Source organism: Xylocopa sonorina, chromosome 5 (genome assembly GCF_050948175.1).
Source record: "Xylocopa sonorina isolate GNS202 chromosome 5, iyXylSono1_principal, whole genome shotgun sequence".
Taxonomy (NCBI): domain Eukaryota; kingdom Metazoa; phylum Arthropoda; class Insecta; order Hymenoptera; family Apidae; genus Xylocopa; species Xylocopa sonorina.
In genome coordinates, this window is record NC_135197.1 from 3,459,842 (window position 1) to 3,478,724 (window position 18,883).

Below are 18,883 nucleotides of genomic sequence, written 5' to 3' on the forward strand. Positions count from 1 at the left end.
CGCAAGCTGAATAGCCGAGAGCGAGTTACAATAGAGAGACGCAGGGATAAACGGCTTGTTTCTTCTCTTTCCTAAGCTTAATGATTTATTGCTTAAGCGTCTTAAAGTCGAGATTTCCCTCTTTTTTTTTGGTTCTATGGTATTCGTATTATATAAAAATCTAAGGTATAAGTTAAAAACCACGGTAGACTCGACGCGATTGATCGGCGTCGATCGATCGCCAGATGACGCGTTGTCCGAACCGCAGTGCTTTTCTTCTTTTTTTTTATGCGTTTTTTTCTTTTTTCTTTTGTATCTTTATTACTATTTTCATTTTAATCACGAGACGAACGCGGCGACAGCATCGATCGACGCCTACATCGGCGCCGTACGGCTGATCTTTTATAAAAATATCCAACTGTCTAAGTGCCGTGTCGAAAAGGATCAAGTCGAATAATAAAAACGGCTCTTCGACTAGTCTGCGAAGACTTCGCTTATGATTTGTCTTTTTGGCCTCGAGTCTGGATAATAAATATAATAACCGAAGTATGAAGTCCTCGCAGTGGCGGAAAATGGATCAAGACACGTGGGATCATTCAGTTCCGTGGTTCACGATAGTCGAGTGGTTGTGTATACGTAAGGTACGTTGTTTGTTTGTTTGTTTATTTATTATTATTTTTTCCCCTTTACGGCTCGCCACACAGGAACGCGGAATCGTCGAATCTCTGAAGGTCTGTTTCCGCCTTGCCGCCGAATTTCGAATCGCCCTCAAGTAACTTTTTTTATTATAACATACCTACCTAACTAGCTAATTGTTGAATTTCGTTTAATATATATATATATATAACCATTTTTTTTCTTTTTACTCTCGTTAAATTTACTTTATATATATATATATAATCTTCACGAGCGTGCACGTGTTTATCGATCTCTCTTATTTATCACTTTTTATACACCACGATTACTTTTGCCGCTTCGCACTCTCCAGGGCAATGCTTTCACACTTCTCCCCCCTGTTCTCGTTTTTTCGCGTCTTCGACTCATATTAATTTTCACTGTTAAGCCCAAAACTACAAAAATAATGAATCCGGGTTACGGGCCGGTAACTGGCGGCGTCCTGTCCTTTCTTTCTCCCCCTCGTTCTTTCTCAATCATTCTCTCACGCTTTCTCTCCCTCCCGTTCGCTCTCTCGCCCTTGTTCTCTCTGTTTCTCTCGAGATAAAGGAGTTCAGCTTCGATTAAACGGCGGAAAGTGCAAATCACGAGCTCGTTGAACGCGCGTCGACTCGTTTCGCCTCTTCCGTGACCGGTCCTTTGTGGACGATGCGCGGGCACACAAAATATTGGCTGTTTACGCTACAAACTGTCTTTGATGATCACATGGTGGTCCGCGTATCCCGGAATTCGTGTTTCATTACTGAAGCTTTTGACACTACCGTGACGGCAACGCTATCTATTAATTCAAGCCGAGAGAGACGCTACGTTATCCTACAGACTGGACGAGAGGATACCTCCGATTTTGCTTACCGGTTTTGTATACCGGTTAGTACTCTTTCCCTTCTAGCGAAAGGTTGCCGGTTACATATTGGACGTGAAAATTGTTTTCTTATTCCTCGGGGAAATTGGGAAGTATTCTCTTCTCTTTGTCTTTATCATTGTGTGTGTGTGTGTGTTTTCTTTTTTTCTTTTTTTTAATATTTTTTTTGCTTTCGTTAAGAAACGTTTTTTTTTGTTTTTGTTTTTTTTTTATATAGACTTATCCCTCTTTGCCTTTCCTTTCCCGTTGCTCTGTTTAATAAAAGCGAAATCGTTAACTATGCCTGGCAATATCTGCCCTCTGCTTTATGTTTTCGTTTAAGCCGGAAGCGGCATGATTTTTGTTGCTTTTGCTGTCGCGGTGGCGTCGATGGTGACGGAAATTTTGTTGTTGTTGTCGGTAGTTGTGGTAGTGGTGATAATGGTGGTGGTGGTGGTAACTGTTGTTGCTGTAGAAGTTGTTGTTCCTGTCGGTGGGGTGTACTTGCTTACCATCACACTAGAAGGCTAGGCGTCAGCCAGTCCTCATCCGCTAGCTGGACCGCAACCAAGAACACACTTTACCATTTGAACACACAAACGCTTTGTTAAGTCTTTGGTCCGAATTTCAAGAAAATAATAGAAAATATTCTCGACAACTTTCACCCTTTCGCTCCGCCCTCTCACCCTTTCACGCTCTACTCGCACACGCTACGCTACGCTCTCTCATTTCATTTCTCTCTCTTACTTCCCTTTTAGTTCTAAAAAAATCATTTTATCTCTTGTCTCTCTGTCTCTCCTTGATTCGCGCGCACACATTCCTCACATTCCAACACACGAAGACTGGTCGATCTGAATCTACCTTTACCGTGACTCAACCTCAATCGTTTTCTTTTCCTCTCTTTTTGTTTAACGTTTGTAAAAGTGTGAGCAATTGATTAGAGTAGTATATTCACCCTACGAACTGTGTTGCTTGGCTTCGATTGACAACGAACGCTCAGAGGAATGTATCAGTGTGGTGTAAACGTTTTCTCTTTTCATTTTTTTTTTTTTTTTGCCTGTTTTTGGTTTTCAGACTATTTAATTGGTGGTGTTCGATCAATTAACTATTGTTCTACGGTTAGATTTTCAGAGCAATACCAATGGAAATATCAGCGACGGTGCTACTGTCGCTCGAACGAGACTTTCGTTCGCTCTCTCGGTTTTGTTTCTTGCGTCTCTTCCATTCGGTTGCTATTTCATACGCAACGATGATACCCATTCTATAAATACGTTCTCCAACGACATTTTTCTGGTTGAATACGAGGTTGAGCCAGGTCGTAGATGCAGTTTCCTTGATGCAAAGTGATATTTGAAAGTAAGGATAAGCCAGGCCGTGCGATGATAGTGGTAGCGATCACTGTGCCTGCGAATCGAAATATGTAAATAAAAATAATCCTTCGAATGATTTCGAGTATCTCTCCTAGTTGCCAACGCTTCGAATAACAATTTTGCCATCGAATCCTCTCAGTCTTCGCCGATTTCGAACAAAATTTTTAGCTACACCGGTTGTAACCTTATATCTACAATTTTAATAATCAATTGTATTGAAGCTTCACGTATATTCGCACTTTATATTCTCTACATTTTGCAGTTGCGTTTATATGCAATATGAAATTTGAAAAATCTGGTGAGATACTCGATTTTAGACAAATCAAGTCGAACAAGCGTGTATTTCAGCCTTTTAGATCGCAACGAGTATTCGTGCATTACTTTAAGCGGCATGCAAAAAGTATGATGGTGATTGTAGTGCTTAATGTGTTGTACGTATAATATAACTATGATGTTTGCATTTAGCATGGACGTTTTAGTTTTTCTTTTGACAAAATTTGCTAATAAATAAATATTAGTGTTTCTTAAAATAAATGATTTTTATAACAATCCAGCATTATGAAGCATTTAAGTCACTTATGTATCATCAAAAATCAGTAGGGTATTTCACATTAAATTAATATTCTTTATGTCAAAGTTCTACATGATAATTTCTATTATTTAATTAAATGAATTGTTTTCCTACTAGATGCAAACATATTTCAGAAACATAGTTATACCAAAATCTATGCTTAATAGACAGAAAATGTATACAATAGAGAAAACTTTTTTAATTAAATGGTAATAAAAGAACTCGCAGTGTATATTAATTAAAATACAAAAAATATTTACTGCGCTGAAAGCACTAGGCTTGTGCAGGATCTTGATAGGTTTTATAACACTTTTTCTCTAATATTCGCTCATCTCGAATATGTATCGTTAGGCTCCCTTATTTCTTCAAACATATACTGAAATTAGAGAAAATACAGTATAAGCATTTTCAATCTTCACGAAACGTTTAAAATAAAGTAATCTCCATCATATGGTATCTAATTTCATTAAAAATTACAGAACTCGTCACCGTGAATATAAACTAGTTTATTATTCTATTAACAATCAGTTTGGAAAATTAATATTCCACTACGCTATTGTTAATTATAGTAACATTCACGAATAAATGATCACAAGTGCATATGTCACATAATTGGTTCGAAGCAAAACATAATTAAATGCAGCTGATGAATAATAAGATAATTGATGGGAAATCTGAACATAGTATCGCTATTTAAGGCCGTCTGTTATAAGCTGTGTCCACTATGAATATTATCCCGGCATTTCGCCAGCATCGCAACTAGTTTCTTCAGGGATTAAGCGATACGCTGGAACTGTCACATGCACATGATTATTTGTTACACGTTCCAAGTGTATCTATGTTACAAAACAGTTATTATCAATTAGGATAAATACTAATCGTTTAGTTAAAAAATTTGATCAAATAACATTTTCTTGTCTGTAATTACTTGAAGAAGTTAATTACAGTACTGACGAAACGTTGGATTGGACAACATTCGTAGTGGGAAGCCTTAAATGACGATAACCATGCAAGCATTGGTCGCAAAAGCCTGCGAAATAAATAAATAGCAAAAAAAGGTTACAGTAGGAAGGTGTGACATCGATTATGAAACACAACGATATTGGAAGCAAACGAAATAAAAAAACGCAACAGAATTTCACCTGTCACGATCATCGACACAATGGAATCAAAAATCCTATAACAGAAGCCACTCGTAACACAAATTTTCGCAATCAACAACATCATTCAATCATCTTAATAAAATAACTGTACATAAAAGCCAAGACCGGGATTTGCACACGTATCACTGCAATTTGGTCCATTCGTTTAGAGCTATCTGAATTCAACGAATCGAAACGAATACGCGCGTCAAGTTTTCATATTATTTGCAGCCAATTACGATCATCTTTCTTCAGACGATATAGACTGTTTCAGTGTTTCGAAAGAGTCTGAAATTTAAATAAGAAGAGACCTCCCTCTTCGAACGGGTGAGAGGAAAAGACTTTCGCGTGGCACGGGAAATATATCAATTGTTCCAGCACGTTTCGAACGATGCAGTTGGAATGCGTGCTCGACGATTTCCCAACGAATGGATCAAAAGGACGACACTCGATGCAGGGACACGTAAAAGCGAGACGCAAGTACGCGTACGTACGTAGCTCAAGTAAAGGACGGATACGTGTAACAAAGTATGCATGGGGTTAGTAATGGGGGGAAGAGATAGAGAAAGAAAAGTAATGGTTACCTGGAACTGTTGCATCGGGTAGGCCATCATTTGTGCCGGGGGTGGTGGTGGTGGGGGCGCGGCTTGCACCCCTGGGGGTGCCGTGACCGTCGTGGCATGGTGCGGCGGTAACTGTGGTCCCCCAGGTAATCCCTGGCCCCAGCCTGCTGCCGTTCCAGCAGCGTGGACACCCATTCCCATTCTGTATTTATACAAAATTATATATTTAACGTTGGCGCGAACGAATAACAGCGTTCGAGTGTTTCTTAATTATCGCGAACACTTCAAAGCTCCTTTGTCTCTTGTTCTTTACAGTCGCGCGTCGAGGAACAATCTTTCTCTTGGTCTCTGATAATTGCACAGTGGCCTCGATAATTTTTCATTTTAATGGAAAAATCGCAGTCGCTCGAATCGCTCGCACGTTCGTTGGAAACCTTCAACGATTTATTAACTATTTTACAGCGATGTTTAGAGGCGTCGTAACGGAAACGTTTTATATTCTATGCGGAACAGTTTAAACATAAAATCGCATATTCCGGATTTATGAATATATGCATGTATCGTTACACGAGGGTTTCGAACGTTTATCGTATGATGCACGCGACTGAAAACTTTAGGTTATCTAGGATGTGTTACATTACTGGTTTACAATCCTGGTAATGCTCGGAAAGCATTCGGGTGCGCTCTTTAAGGGTGTCGTTTCACGGATCGTAAGAACGCTGAAAGATATTCTGCTTGCCAGGAAGCAACCCCCGCCCGCGTTCGTTCGTTCGTTCTTGCCGACGTAATCTTTAAAAATTGCGCGATCGGCAAATGCACAAATTCGATTTGATGTCTGCGTTAAGAGTGCGCCCTTGTATATACCGTTCGCTATTTCGTTTAATAATCCGACCGGTTAGGCATCCTATAAAAGTTTAACGAATAAAATTCCAACGTTACGGTAAAGTTTTATGTCTTGTTCATCGATCGGAAACTAACATTTCCTGGGTTAATATATTCATGTTTTGATAACAGCGACCTGGTTTCATATTTTTTACATTCACAAATCTGTGAGTCCCAGCGATACGTTCTACGTTCGTAAAACTTCAAACCTGATGAAATTGATTTATAGCATTGTTGATTTATAACATTCTGTTATGCGTTAATCGTGATTATACTGTCGAATGCATGTGACGTAATTTGGAACATAAATAAACTGATCTCGTACTTGCTATACCAAACGCGAGGCAAGTCTGGTGCAAATTGAAATTCGAATGTGGTTAAATTCGCTAAAGGATATGGAAATTTGTAGGTGTATTGAGTCGACGCGGTGATTTGGAATTAAGGTGAACTCGATGCGATTAGGTACCGTCAATTAAACGATATACATGTACACCAACGCGAAAAGCTCAATACTCGATAAAAGCGCGAATAATTGAAGACACGAGTGGATAAATCTGTCACGTAACGAAATGTTCTCGTGCATCTAATTTTGATTATTTTTTACAATTAATTCGTTCGATAGTAGCTTATCAATTGGCCATTTTGTACAGAAGAACAAAACGAAGTTACTTCCTGTTTTTCGAGGTAGATAGAGCAATCTTATCATATTTATCGGCGTCTATTTTAAAATACGTCTGCGTATTCTGTTCAAGATCTATCGATTTGTCAGGATAACAAATGCCCGGAAATATTTAAAAGTAATATACGTCTGACTCGGTTCCCTTGGCCTTCCGTGCCGTTTAAATCTCATAGGGAGTGTAAAATGACAGTTCCAGCCCTTCACCGTACGACGCGCGCACAATTGAGAGCTTTAGTTTATTTCGAGCGTGTACCATTTCTACTTTACAGTCCTGAGAATACTCGAGACGCATTCGGATACCCACTTTAAGGGCGTCATTTCATAGGTCGTAAAAGCTTCGAAAGATATTCTATCCCAGAAATTACCAAGGCCTTTATACCATGTGATCCTTAAAAGTTGCGCTCTTTTGTGCTCCACACATTCGCAGGTTACAGTTTAAAGCCGAGCTGCGTTTACTATTTTACGACATCGTCAAGTTTTCAATTAAATTTATTCACCGTTTTATCGCGATCATTTCCGGAGGTCTTGCTCTAATATAATCGGCTGTAGCTGCGAAATCTATAACATTACGTATGCAATATTCGTTATTCAACGTTACACGGCTCGCGGCGTAATGTAAATTCGGCTTACATTTTTGATTGTACATAAAAATCAGTAATACAGAATATTCCCCACGGGGTGTATTGAAATTGCTGAAAGACGAACGAGAAGCGCGGTGACCTCGCCAGCTCGAATCGAGATAGAAAATCAAGTGGTGTGTCGTTAAATTTCGTCCACGCTTGTTCGCTGCGATCAAAAGGATTGACGTCTCTTAAGTCGTGTCAACAAAGCTACACGGTTTCGTTTCGAATAGCACGTTACGATCGAGCATGGCGCTTTGTGAGAGAAAAGGTAACAGAAACGAAGCCAATGGATACTTGCGACAAATACAACTAGACACAGACACAAGAATGATCTTCCCGCGCTGTTTATACAGAAATTACATCAATTCTAAGCAGCGGATTGTAAAGTTTATGCTCTGTCGAGTGTCCAATTCGAATGAGAGTGGAAAAGCTAAATTTTATATGTTGAAAATTAAATAATTTTGTGTAATTGTATATTTTATTTACGTGTTTACAACGGATAACAGAAGATATAAAATGTAACAAGTTTTCAAAATTTTGTACCTTTTTCTTAGCAATGAATTATTAGAAAAGTGGAATTATTTAGCTGTGAAATAGAATTATTGAGGTCTGTTTTAGGTGTCACACGTATCTGTCGCGGATTTCCAGGTCAAATTCAATGATGTATACTAATGTGATATTTTCATCGGTCATTTATAGTCATTGTGTCATGAACATTAACGGCGAGCATTAAGTTCAGCCATCGCCTCAAGTTAGGATGTTATAAGAACCGACTTGACCTACTGAGCTTTGTTTACGTTTACTGGTGTTAGCTACCCACTACTTCGCCTAATTGATTAAGATCAATGATGAGACAAGAACTGACAAGCGGATTACTGTAGAAATTTAAACAGATCTCGACTAACATGGCATAAAAGCTTTTTATCGCATTCATATCATATTACACTGGTTAATATACTTTTCCGTTTAAAAGCGTTGAAGTAATATTAAAATTGCTCGTTTAAATCACACGTTACTACCGCTGTCCTTAGATAAGTTACAAGAAGTTATCCAAGTGTAAAGAGAAACGTTCTCGTTCTTTATCCTGGTATTATACGAAATTATAGTGATCGTGGATTCATAAATTTTAACGACTTTTATACCACTGTTAAAGAAAAGTGGAGCAATTCTAGTCGAACGTTGGTATTTAAGTCATTCGATGTAACGAGGAGCTTGCTCGCAAAAGGAGAAAAGCGCGCTCTGTGTTATTAATGACTCCTTAATCCAATTCTTCTTCCTTAAACTTCTATCATTCGTTTGATTAATTAAATTGCTACTAACGATGCCAATTTCACGTGATCTTAAATACATTATTAGCCGTTTTGCATCGACGGAACGTTAAAAGATATTGAAAGCTCTTTAGAATTCATCGCACGAGAATAGACATGACTGTACGTCACGCGACATTGAGTTGAAAAAGTACCATAGCGAGTCAACTTTATTCCTGAAACCACTGTGCAGTATTTAATCGAACAGTGGTGCTAAATTTTTAATTCCAGAAGCGTTAGTGTAAAACAAAGTTTCTCTTTGGTGGATGAATTCGTCGAATTCTTGGAAAAATGCTTCGCTACCATTCTTCCATCGGGGCCGCCCTCGATCGCAAGGAATTACTCTGGCCACTGGCAGGGAAGTAAATAGCTTACCCCATGTACTGCGCCTGTTGATATCCGGCGAATTGTCCGTAAGTGTATCCCTGCATCCCTTGAAGGAAACCACCGGCCTGCATCTGCGTCGCTGTCGTGGGGTAAGATTGGGGCGGATACCAGTATCCGAGCTGCCCGGCACCGCCGACGCCACCGACGCCTCCGACACCCGCGACGCCTGCCGCCGCCGCGGCGGCAGCTGCTGCCGCCGCGTAGTATGGGTACGTCGCCGACGATAACGCCTGGAAGAGCACAGAGATCAATGAAATAGAAACGAGTACAGGGCATCGCGTGGATTTTTATGCTTAACGATGTCGATAGGGTTAAGGATGGTAATACTGCTCGCTAAAAGGTCCCGCTAACGTCTCGTAAGTCCCGCTAAATTGCCGTGCCGCCAACGGACCCCGGTACCTCTGCTCCAATGCGCCGCGGTTCTTCGAATCTTCGCTTCGTCTTGCGAATTTCGATTCTCGAGGCTCTCCATTTGTTAGACGATTTTTTGGAAAATCGTCTCGACACACTCGCGACTATTTTGATAGAGGTTTTGATTTGGCATAAACGCGTGGGTTACATGCTTTTAATTTAATCGATGCTATGTAAATACTTAAGTAACTCAAGTAGAATAATCCATGGCGAATGTGTTAACGCGGAAAAAATCAACGCATGAAATAGTCAACAAACTAATTCTGACGGTATTTTCGTTTACGAATTCTATATAATACGTGGACCATAAAACTGTCTCTCGTTGTTCTATCGATTATCGCGTTATCTGGCAATCAAATAGTATCGGCGTAGATTTGGTCTGCAATAAAAATACGAGCCAGCGGGCCGAAAATTGAAGAACCAGATTGCCCAGAGCGGCGATTGCCGGCTAATTTGCCGGGGTTAAGAAGGAGGATCGAACACGAAAGCAGTCGAACTGCGTCGAGTACGAAACGGTGGCACGATGAGGTATATACGTAGTAATGCGATATCCCGGTGCTCGTGGGAGAAGCGCGTTATGGGAATAGGGATCAATTAGAGCGATGTCACGGGCCGAGTAGCAGCGGATGGATGGACGGAAGTACTACTGGGGTGGGCGCGAGGGAGAAGGGGGCGGTACTTCGGCTACCATTCCCAGATCGGACGTACTTACTCGTCCTACCGGCGCTAATTGCTAAGAGACCCGACAGACACACTTTAGAGCGAGGCCCGTGAATAGACCGGAATCTTGCCCGATTCCCTGTCCCAGCCCTCCTCCTACTTCCGTTTTTACTCCTTCACTGGGCTCGTACCAACCGGTCATGCACCGAACGCAAAGCCTCCACCGGATGGAACTGGCAATCGAATACCGTAACTATTTCCTTTTTCCAATACCTCGTAGGAGCCTGTTTTTTTCCGCGATTTATTCCCGGATAATGACACGCGTGCTCCCGCTACCTTTGATACGGGCAAATTGCCTCTCGGAGGTATTGGTATTGTATTTATAATCGTTAATAGTGTCGTTAACGATGGTGGCCGAGAACAGTCAGAAACGACTGTTAGTTATGTTTAAGAGTATTGTTTGATGCGATATTTAGATGAAACTTGCGAGGGATAAAATGGAGGATTTGATCTTTTGGAACGTGTTAAATTTTACTTTAGGCGTTTGTTGGATTAATCAGACCATATTAACCAGAATTTTATTTATTTGAATTGCGTTATTTTCTCTAGTGGTATAATTCGAATGATGAGAATAGAAATCGTGCGATTTATTTAAGAGATCGTTCGCCTAGAAATCATATTTCCCTCTTATTTAGTTTCAATTGGAACGCTTACGTAGGAGATATATACGATACGATCGAACAGACTTATGCGATAATGCATTTGCCAAGATATCTCAATCCCTAATTCAAACTTAACTCACGATCAGTTTTAGTTCAAAGTGGACTTGGTACTAATTGCTAGGATCTCTGGCACATACCGCGGCGTTAAAACGTAGTTCGAACACGAACTCGTCGATAAACGTTCCTCTCAAATTCATATCATTCGTGTTACAATTACTTCTCTTATTATCCCATTTACACAGGATTTAACTTTATGGATTAACTTTCTATGTTTTGTACTTTGTGCTCGTATGACGTTTCCTGTTTCAATTCATAATAAGTTTTGCAAATCTACATTTTACTGTATTGTTATCCATTTCGTTCAAAATTTAATTCGTATAATGTACGATATATTCGATTTGAATCTTAATGAGAGCGTTTCATGGAGAGTACTTATACATACATATCGTAACAAATTCAAATAAATATGCGGGAATAAAGAGGGTGAACGCGAACGTACTGAAAGTATAACAAGCTCGATGAAATATTTCGCTTGTGAAATAACTTTTAGCGTTTCATCGAATGCTAATATAAAAATAGATCGCATCGACGATTCTACGCTTTCATCGTATTTTTAATCGCGACGAAAGGCAAGCACTCGCACGTATTTCGAATCAGACCAATTTCATATTTTCGAACTGTTTTTACGTGAAACTTTGCTACTTTTTCCTGCTTAGCTCTCAAGTACCATCGACATTTCCCCCGTGACCGATGAAACTGGATATTCAACATTTTATTTAGAATTTTATTTTAAGCGCCGTTTCAAATTTTTATTTTATTTCCGAATCGTGCCGCGAATTTCATCGCTTTCTCTTTCCGCGAGAGGTCAATAAAAGAGCGAACGTTTACCTGTCCAGTTTGTTGAGCATTGTTCGGATCTCCGCTCTCCTTGCCCCAGCTGCATTTCACCGTTTGACCATTGATGTCGGTGTTGTGTACAGCCACAATAGCGTGTGTCGCCGATTCTTTGGTAGAAAACCTGGAATACAAACAGCCACGAATCTCAGATTAGCCTTCAGCGTTCCGTTGTCGACCAACCGCGCGTTCGACGATTTTAGGACCGAATAAACTTAGTTATCGTGAATTATCTGCCGAAGAGAGGGTTCGTATCTTTTTATCCTCGACACTTCGAATTAATTTCTGCTCATTGCCGACCATGGTGATATATTCGAAATTCTGCGACGCATTTATCGTTATGCTTTGGGCAAGTTTACGATTTCAGGTCGAAATTCACGAGAAAAAGGAATCCGTCTGACGTCTTACACTCGGAACGCGTTGTACCCTCGCTGAAACGACGCCATAAATTCCTCGTCGTTACAATAGTCAAAGACGAGCCAGCTGCGTAGAAAAAATGAGGCTGAGTGCTTTTTTAAGAAGCATCATTCTCCAGAAGCAAGGAGGGGGGAGGGGTGGGCGCATTAAAAATTCATTTCACACGCACTCGCCCCGCCGCTCGTATTCACCGAGGGCGGATGGAATTTGCAAACACGCGGCGCACACAAGCTCGGCGAGGAGTCGGCGGAAAAATATGCAGCGCGATCCGGCCGACATTCTTTTTTTTTTTTTGGTTTTTTGTTTTCCGCCGGTTACACGGGGACCTTATTATCGTAGCTTTAACGAAACTGCCGGCTAGTACCGTTCTCAGCGGCTCCTGCAGTTTAATCTATGCGAGTTCCGCCGTGCGCACGAATAACCACGATAATTGTGAATCCCGCCGAATCCAGATTATACCGTCTATCTAGAGATTCCATGTTAAATCGTAGTTTCACGGTACGCGTATACAGGTAGCGCGCTACTTTGAATTTCATACAGTTTGGAGAGCGTTCAAAGTGTATCGAGCATGTGAACAAACACCGACCGGGTCCACTCCCTCCGACCATCCCCTCGCCGTGTGATATTATCATTTTGGTCGATAACGACCGGGTTAACCGCGTGCCCTACGCCCACCGTCCCCGTAGCGAGTCGGCTTTGTCTTTCTCTTGGTTGACGCCGGGGGTTCATTTATTTGTTACACGTCGCGCGGACGCGTAAAATCAAAGGGGTTGCGGACCAGTTACGGAGACCGGATCTCGCGTTGCCGAACACTCGACAACGGGCGTACACCCTTTATTTATCATGGCCCTTCAATTACCAGGCGAGGTTAAGGCTTGCCATTTGGCATCCGGCCAAGATTCGGGGGGCTGGTATGTCCTCGTAAATGTCGTCTATGTAACCGGCTGCTGGACGGGGTACGTTACGCCGCGTGGCTGGGCATAAACACGTCGTTTTTAGGGGCATTATAAAGATAATCTTACGCGCGGATGCCTGCCTTGCAGGATTCCGAATACGGTTTCCTCTCGTTAATGAAAGAGATGGGATCGCGTTCTCTGACGTCGCGACTGTTGGGCCGGCCTTCGCGGAAAAGGAGCATTCCATTTTTCTCTTTTAATGAAATTTGCGATAGGAGTATTCCGTTTGTGGAGCGTGGAAAAAATAATTGGATCTTTCTCTAAGAATTTCGTTGCATTTATTCCGAATGATATTTCATTTATGGTTATTAATGTTTGGGCGAGTATTGGACATCGAGGCTCCTTCTGCAGCCAACGGTACAATTTCGACCGGTTAATGATGGAGCGTGTTCTTAATTATTCAAATGGAGTAATCTGTACTAACGATCCCACGGTAAATTAACTTGTCATTTAGAACGAAATCTTTGTCGTTGGCGTAATTGCGAGGGATATACTTGTTATACCTTTAGTTTATAATTCCGTTTGTACGACATCCTTCGAGTTACATTTCATTCTTCGTATATCATGATTGCTGCACGTTGAATTGTGTTGAGCGATACATTTTAATTTTTTTCAATTATTTTAAACATACACCAGTAAGCAAGGAAACGTAGATATCGTTTCTCAAAAGAAGATCTGTAAATGTAAAATGTGTCGTCTGTAACAAGAACCCTCCAAGAGATACTTCAGTTATGGATGCGCACAGTTTGATTTCCTTTCAGTGCAGCGCGATGTAAAGTAAAATAATATTGAATTAATAATTTTATCAATAACCGAAGAACACAAAGAAAGATCAGAATCACCGTTAACTTTCAACGGATCGCAATTATAATTATTTAATACTCCGCGCGGTCGGTCGAACGAAATACCGTGTTCAGAACAGATGCGACTAAAAATAAAATGCAAAACACCGCGGCGGTGGGCGGGTTAATATTTCATATGAAATTGAAAGTATTCGAATAGCGGATCGTAGCACTTTGAATGGCCCCAGCCCGCGTATCCAGTTACTTTAAAACGTATATCAGCTATCGGCTGTCAATTCCGAGCACGTCCCCCAACAAAATTCGATCAATTTTCGTCGCCCGAGCATCTCACGAGAGTTCGACCGTCGATTGACGAATACGACACCCGGGCTGCTCGGAAGGACCGGCGAAAAATCATCGAATTTATCGGGAGATTAGGTCACTCTTAACATCCTCGATCCGGGACTGCACAATAGGGTCCGGCGTCCAGAAGTTCGCTCTCTATCCACGTCTTCAAGCACGACGAAGGATGGTCATCGTCAGCAACCGACCCCTTTTCTGCCATCTCGCCTCGTTCTCGCGCCGAAGTCTAAAGCCCGTCCGATAACCAGCAGTAGATAAGATTCTTTCTTTTCACCGAGAAGAAAGGATCTCTTTCTCCCTCTCTTACTCCCCAACCCTCCTTTTCCCCCCCGCCCCGCTCCCGTTTCTCTCCGCCTCTCTCCTACATCCTGCCAACACTGTCACGGTCTATACAGTGTATCCAGGGAGTAAGTGCATACGTCATCCCGAGATATTCGTTTCCGTAGTTCCTGACTATAGAAGAATGGAAGAAGGAAGAGCAATTAGACGGAAGATATCCGAACGACGGACATTGTCCACGGGTGGCGGAACTGCAGCAGACACACCGAGGGATACCGGCTGGGTAACAGGGGTTGCTACCGTTGGGACTAGAAGAAAGAAGAATGATGCTGAATAGCATAGAATGTGCGCGAGAAACGTTGCTGCAGGTCGAACCGTGGCGACGGGTCAAGGGGGGCGGGGAGGAGGGGGGGGGGGAGGGGGAAGCTGCTGCTGCTGCTGCTGGGAAAGAGTTTTTCGTCCCCTTATTCCGCCCCTTTCTTCTGTAGCCATTGCTCGTTTCGAACCTACCCTCTCACGGGCTCGCTGTACGTAGTTTGTTCCAACCTGGCTCGCTGAAACTTATACAGCTGTCTCCGGGATAGCCTTTAAGAGATACTGATGGGTATACAGGGTGTTCGCTCTAGCGCTGGAAATACCCGGTTCAATTTGGTTGAATAACGCGGTAGATTCGGCCGAATTGAACCGCGTCAATTTTTCTTCCAGCGAATTTCAGTGGTAGAAAGGTTCGCGTCGAGTTTCAATTATCTCACTTTTCGATAATTCTCACCGTTTAAAAGCACGTAGTTAAAAGGCAATTTGTTCTATCAGATATCGAAGCTAATTCAGCAAATGGTACAAACATGAATTTCACTCGGAAGACGTTGAATTTACAGCAGCAGAAGCAGAGAGCAATTCCGCGTATACATCGTGCGCAGACGGTCCGGAGAGAAAAATGCTCCTCCGATTTCTCCAGCTTCGTTGTTCCCGTGCAACTCGTTTATCCCTCGCGCGAATTATCGCCGCGTAGAACCGTAATGATGGTTAATCGCGAAACGGACATTTACAGGTTTATTGCGTGACGATGCATACCTGGGCTGCATTGCGATAACGTAGCACGTGAACTTTGGAAGGTGCGATTGGCTGGCGGGTACGGTATGCGTGTGTGATAGACGCGGTACGCTCGACAAAGGGAGCGAAAGGAGACGGGGGACGAGGAGAAAGACGGTAAATATGATTAGCGAAACCGATCGGAGAATAATATTGGCTGCGAAGGCATTAGTCGTGAATCAGAAGCGATTCTTCGAGTCATCCGAGTTATTCGATAGCCTCTATTTCTCTCGACAATAGAATTCAATTATTGGAACACGTATTGTATCCCCCGCGTAACCGTATATATGTACGTGCGTGTATTTATATGGCGATGCGCGGGGAAGTAGAAAAAATTACGAAGCTTGTAAATGGCAACCTATTACGGTACACCGATGGAAGCGGGTCGCAGATATATACGCGTACACACCATTGCTCGTAAATATCAGCACGTTTTGATCGATTCGTATTAATAGCACGTGAATGTTATCGAAACGTGTAAATTACTGGTAAATTGATGATTTCGATCTTTTCGTTAGATTGTCATTTAAAACTGGAGTGGAACGATGATGAAATTATTTTCTATTTTTTTTCTCTCTCGCTCTCTTTTTTTTTGTTGTACCGGTAACACGTAGCAGTTACCATTTTTGTAGACGTACACGAGGATAACATGATTGGTACAACTGTTATTAAAATCGAGTGGTCGCGATAACAATAGTAAATTGGAAAACAGTAATTAGAAAAGCAGTGAAGGGCACTGCAAATATATCGTGAACGAAATTACGTACAGTGTGTAAATTGTAGTTTTAACTTGCGCATTGCTTGGGAGAAAGCCATTTTCGTTGGATTCCTCTTTTTTTTTATTATCGATAGAATAATTCAAATGTATTTATTTTAATTTTTCAATATTTTGCCTTGCAATTAAAATTTGTATCGCGAAAGAACCAAACGCGCACATACTTCCGCTAGAATAATAGCTTTTAATTGAACTACATTTACTAATGCCGCATTCGATGTCATCGAGTAGCTAATGATGTAGATATAAAGCTAAATAAATGCAATTATACAATGACGATCGAACTGATGGAGAGTGAAAAATGAATAATCCAACTGTGAGTGACTATTACCACTGAGAGAAGGGATTATTTTTATTGGTGCGTCGGAATTTGAATGGAAAGCTGGAACTAATGACGCGCGAAATACGGGACGATGGCTCTTTATCGTAATATTCGCAATTTGTCTCGAGGCAAACGAGATAGGTCCTGGATGGTGCGTGGTCTCTGAAATCGCGGAGTCATGGTTATTTTACTCCTAAACCGTGGCGCATCGACGTTCCCGAGCGTCGATAGAACACGCGAGTGATTTTGGCCGCGTTCCGGGATCAGCCATCAATTCTGAAAGCATCATTGCGTCCCTGTCAGATGCCAAAAGTTCGGTTAAAGACATCATGATGTTGTCAGTGCTTTCAGCGAACTTCAACAAACTGACGCGTCCTTCCTCTTGCTTTCCGATTTCAGACGGTTTGCCAACCGGAATTTGGCAGAAGGAAACATTTGGTCCGAATTGAGACTTTCCAGAATCGCGTTAAAGTGACGTTAAGTATGCTTAATTAAATTTCACGCTCCCCGTGTCGTTGGTTGCTTGCGAAATTTATCGTTTTCCTTCTCGTCTCGGTCATTTGGAAAATATTTTTCTCTTATTGGATGCACAATTTTAGCTACAAATTCTGTATGCCATCTTCTTGCAATGAAAACAAACATTGTCAGCCTCATTTAATTCGGCAAACACTTTGATTTGAAGTTATGAAAATTGCATCACGTTGTTTTCTAGTTTTACTAAATGTCTTTCCATAAACTTGTACCTCCTTTCGCTAAAATTTCCTGTCCACTATTTTACGTTTTAATATCGCGAAATCTTTAGGACGTCATCTAAGCGAAGATAAAATATCTTATCGAGGTTGTGACGCTCGCAACACGTCTTTAATACGTCTAGCAATTAGGCTGGCCACTTTCAAAAGTTGCTGTCCGTGGAGAGGAAATCCTACTCGAGCGTGAAGAATTCATTTTTCCAAACTCTCTTCTGGTCTATGTGCGAAACTTTTTCAATCGATCAGTTTAACTCCCGTTCTGCTCGCTTTCTTCCGCGCGATGATCTCCGACTGCGGCGTACCACCTCTGGGACTTCCAGTTAGAGTGACATCTCGCTGAGATATTACACGCGACGTATATCGCAGCGACGTTTCGACAACTATGCGGCATTGTCTTGAGGGACGTCGAGAATCGAGAGATCGTCTCCCCGTGCACTTACGTGCGTGCAAACTTTCGAAATTAATAAGTTTCCACAGAAGAAAAACACGTCGCGTTTGTCTGTCTCTTTGTGTAATTTGATGGACCAGCAATTTCCAGAAATAATTTGTTAAATCATTGAACAAGTTCGTTGCGAGGAAGAACAGTGGCATTATTATTGTATTATAGGAAATTGAATTCTCTTCTACAGTTTTGAAACAGAAGGAACATTTACGAAAAGCTATTTTCCTTTCATTTAAACTCTTTCGAAGTTTAAGTAAGTCTAATTCGAGGATTATGTTTCATATGTAGAGGGTCTAGTTGAAACGTTAAAATGGAATAGAAAATTTGAAAGGTTTACCTGATAAAAGCGTAACCCTTGTCCTTGAATACACGAATTTCTTGAATGGATCCGAAAGGTGAGAATGTTTTTTGCATCAATTCTTCCGTTAGACCATTGGTCAGTCCACCACAGTACACTGTGCAGTTGGTCGGACTGCTTTGGTTGTACACTTCATCGAAAGTCAATGGTTTCGCGTTTGCTGCAAACAGAAATAATTAGGAATGTCAATTATTGATATCAAATTTGTTTTCTCCTATATAGAATCTTACAGAATAAAATATATCTTATCTTATTCTATGTACATTTCGTATATTGGCATCTTCAAAAATGAATGATTAAACGTAAACATATGTACAGATATTTGTTAAAAATTTTCTATCTATTTGAAATTTGTTTGTACGCTAAAATATTTGTCAACTAAATTGAAAAATGATTTTTTGGGACAATGAAACGGAATATCGAAGAAGATAATTAAATGGAATGAGAAAAAAAAATTATTTTGTGTAGGTATATCGAAAAAGTCGTTAGCATTGCCAAATTTGCAATTTACATTTTCTCATGAAATTCACTAGTCCTACGATGTTAAGTTAGAACTTTGCTGTGATGTGCCTTCGTGAACTTTGCTGTACCACGATGATTAATAGTGCGGAGAAAATTGCAAATTTTCGTTGAAGCCAAAATAAA

General features: G+C 41.1%; 1 protein-coding gene across 8 annotated transcripts in view; it reads right to left on the reverse strand.

The window, feature by feature from the left end:
- Nucleotides 1–1,329: 1,329 nt before the first annotated feature.
- The window catches only part of LOC143424087 (uncharacterized), a 496,432-nt gene continuing 478,878 nt past the window's right edge, over nt 1,330–18,883 (reverse strand). For 3 of the 8 annotated variants that reach the window (XR_013101877.1, XR_013101880.1, XR_013101879.1), the window contains 6 exons: nt 18,218–18,398; nt 11,701–11,830; nt 9,008–9,249; nt 5,163–5,343; nt 3,697–3,812; nt 1,330–2,899 (listed from right to left, as the gene is read on the reverse strand). Coding sequence is in view for 4 of the 8 variants with exons in the window: in XM_076895902.1 (XP_076752017.1) it covers nt 2,010–2,051; nt 5,163–5,343; nt 9,008–9,249; nt 11,701–11,830; nt 18,218–18,398 (776 nt within the window). In the remaining 4 variants the exon portion in view is untranslated. Of the gene's footprint in view, nt 2,900–3,696; nt 3,813–4,030; nt 4,230–5,162; nt 5,344–9,007; nt 9,250–11,700; nt 11,831–18,217; nt 18,399–18,883 lie in introns of those variants that run through there. The other 5 variants (XR_013101878.1, XM_076895902.1, XM_076895903.1 and 2 more) reach the window with 5 other exon arrangements.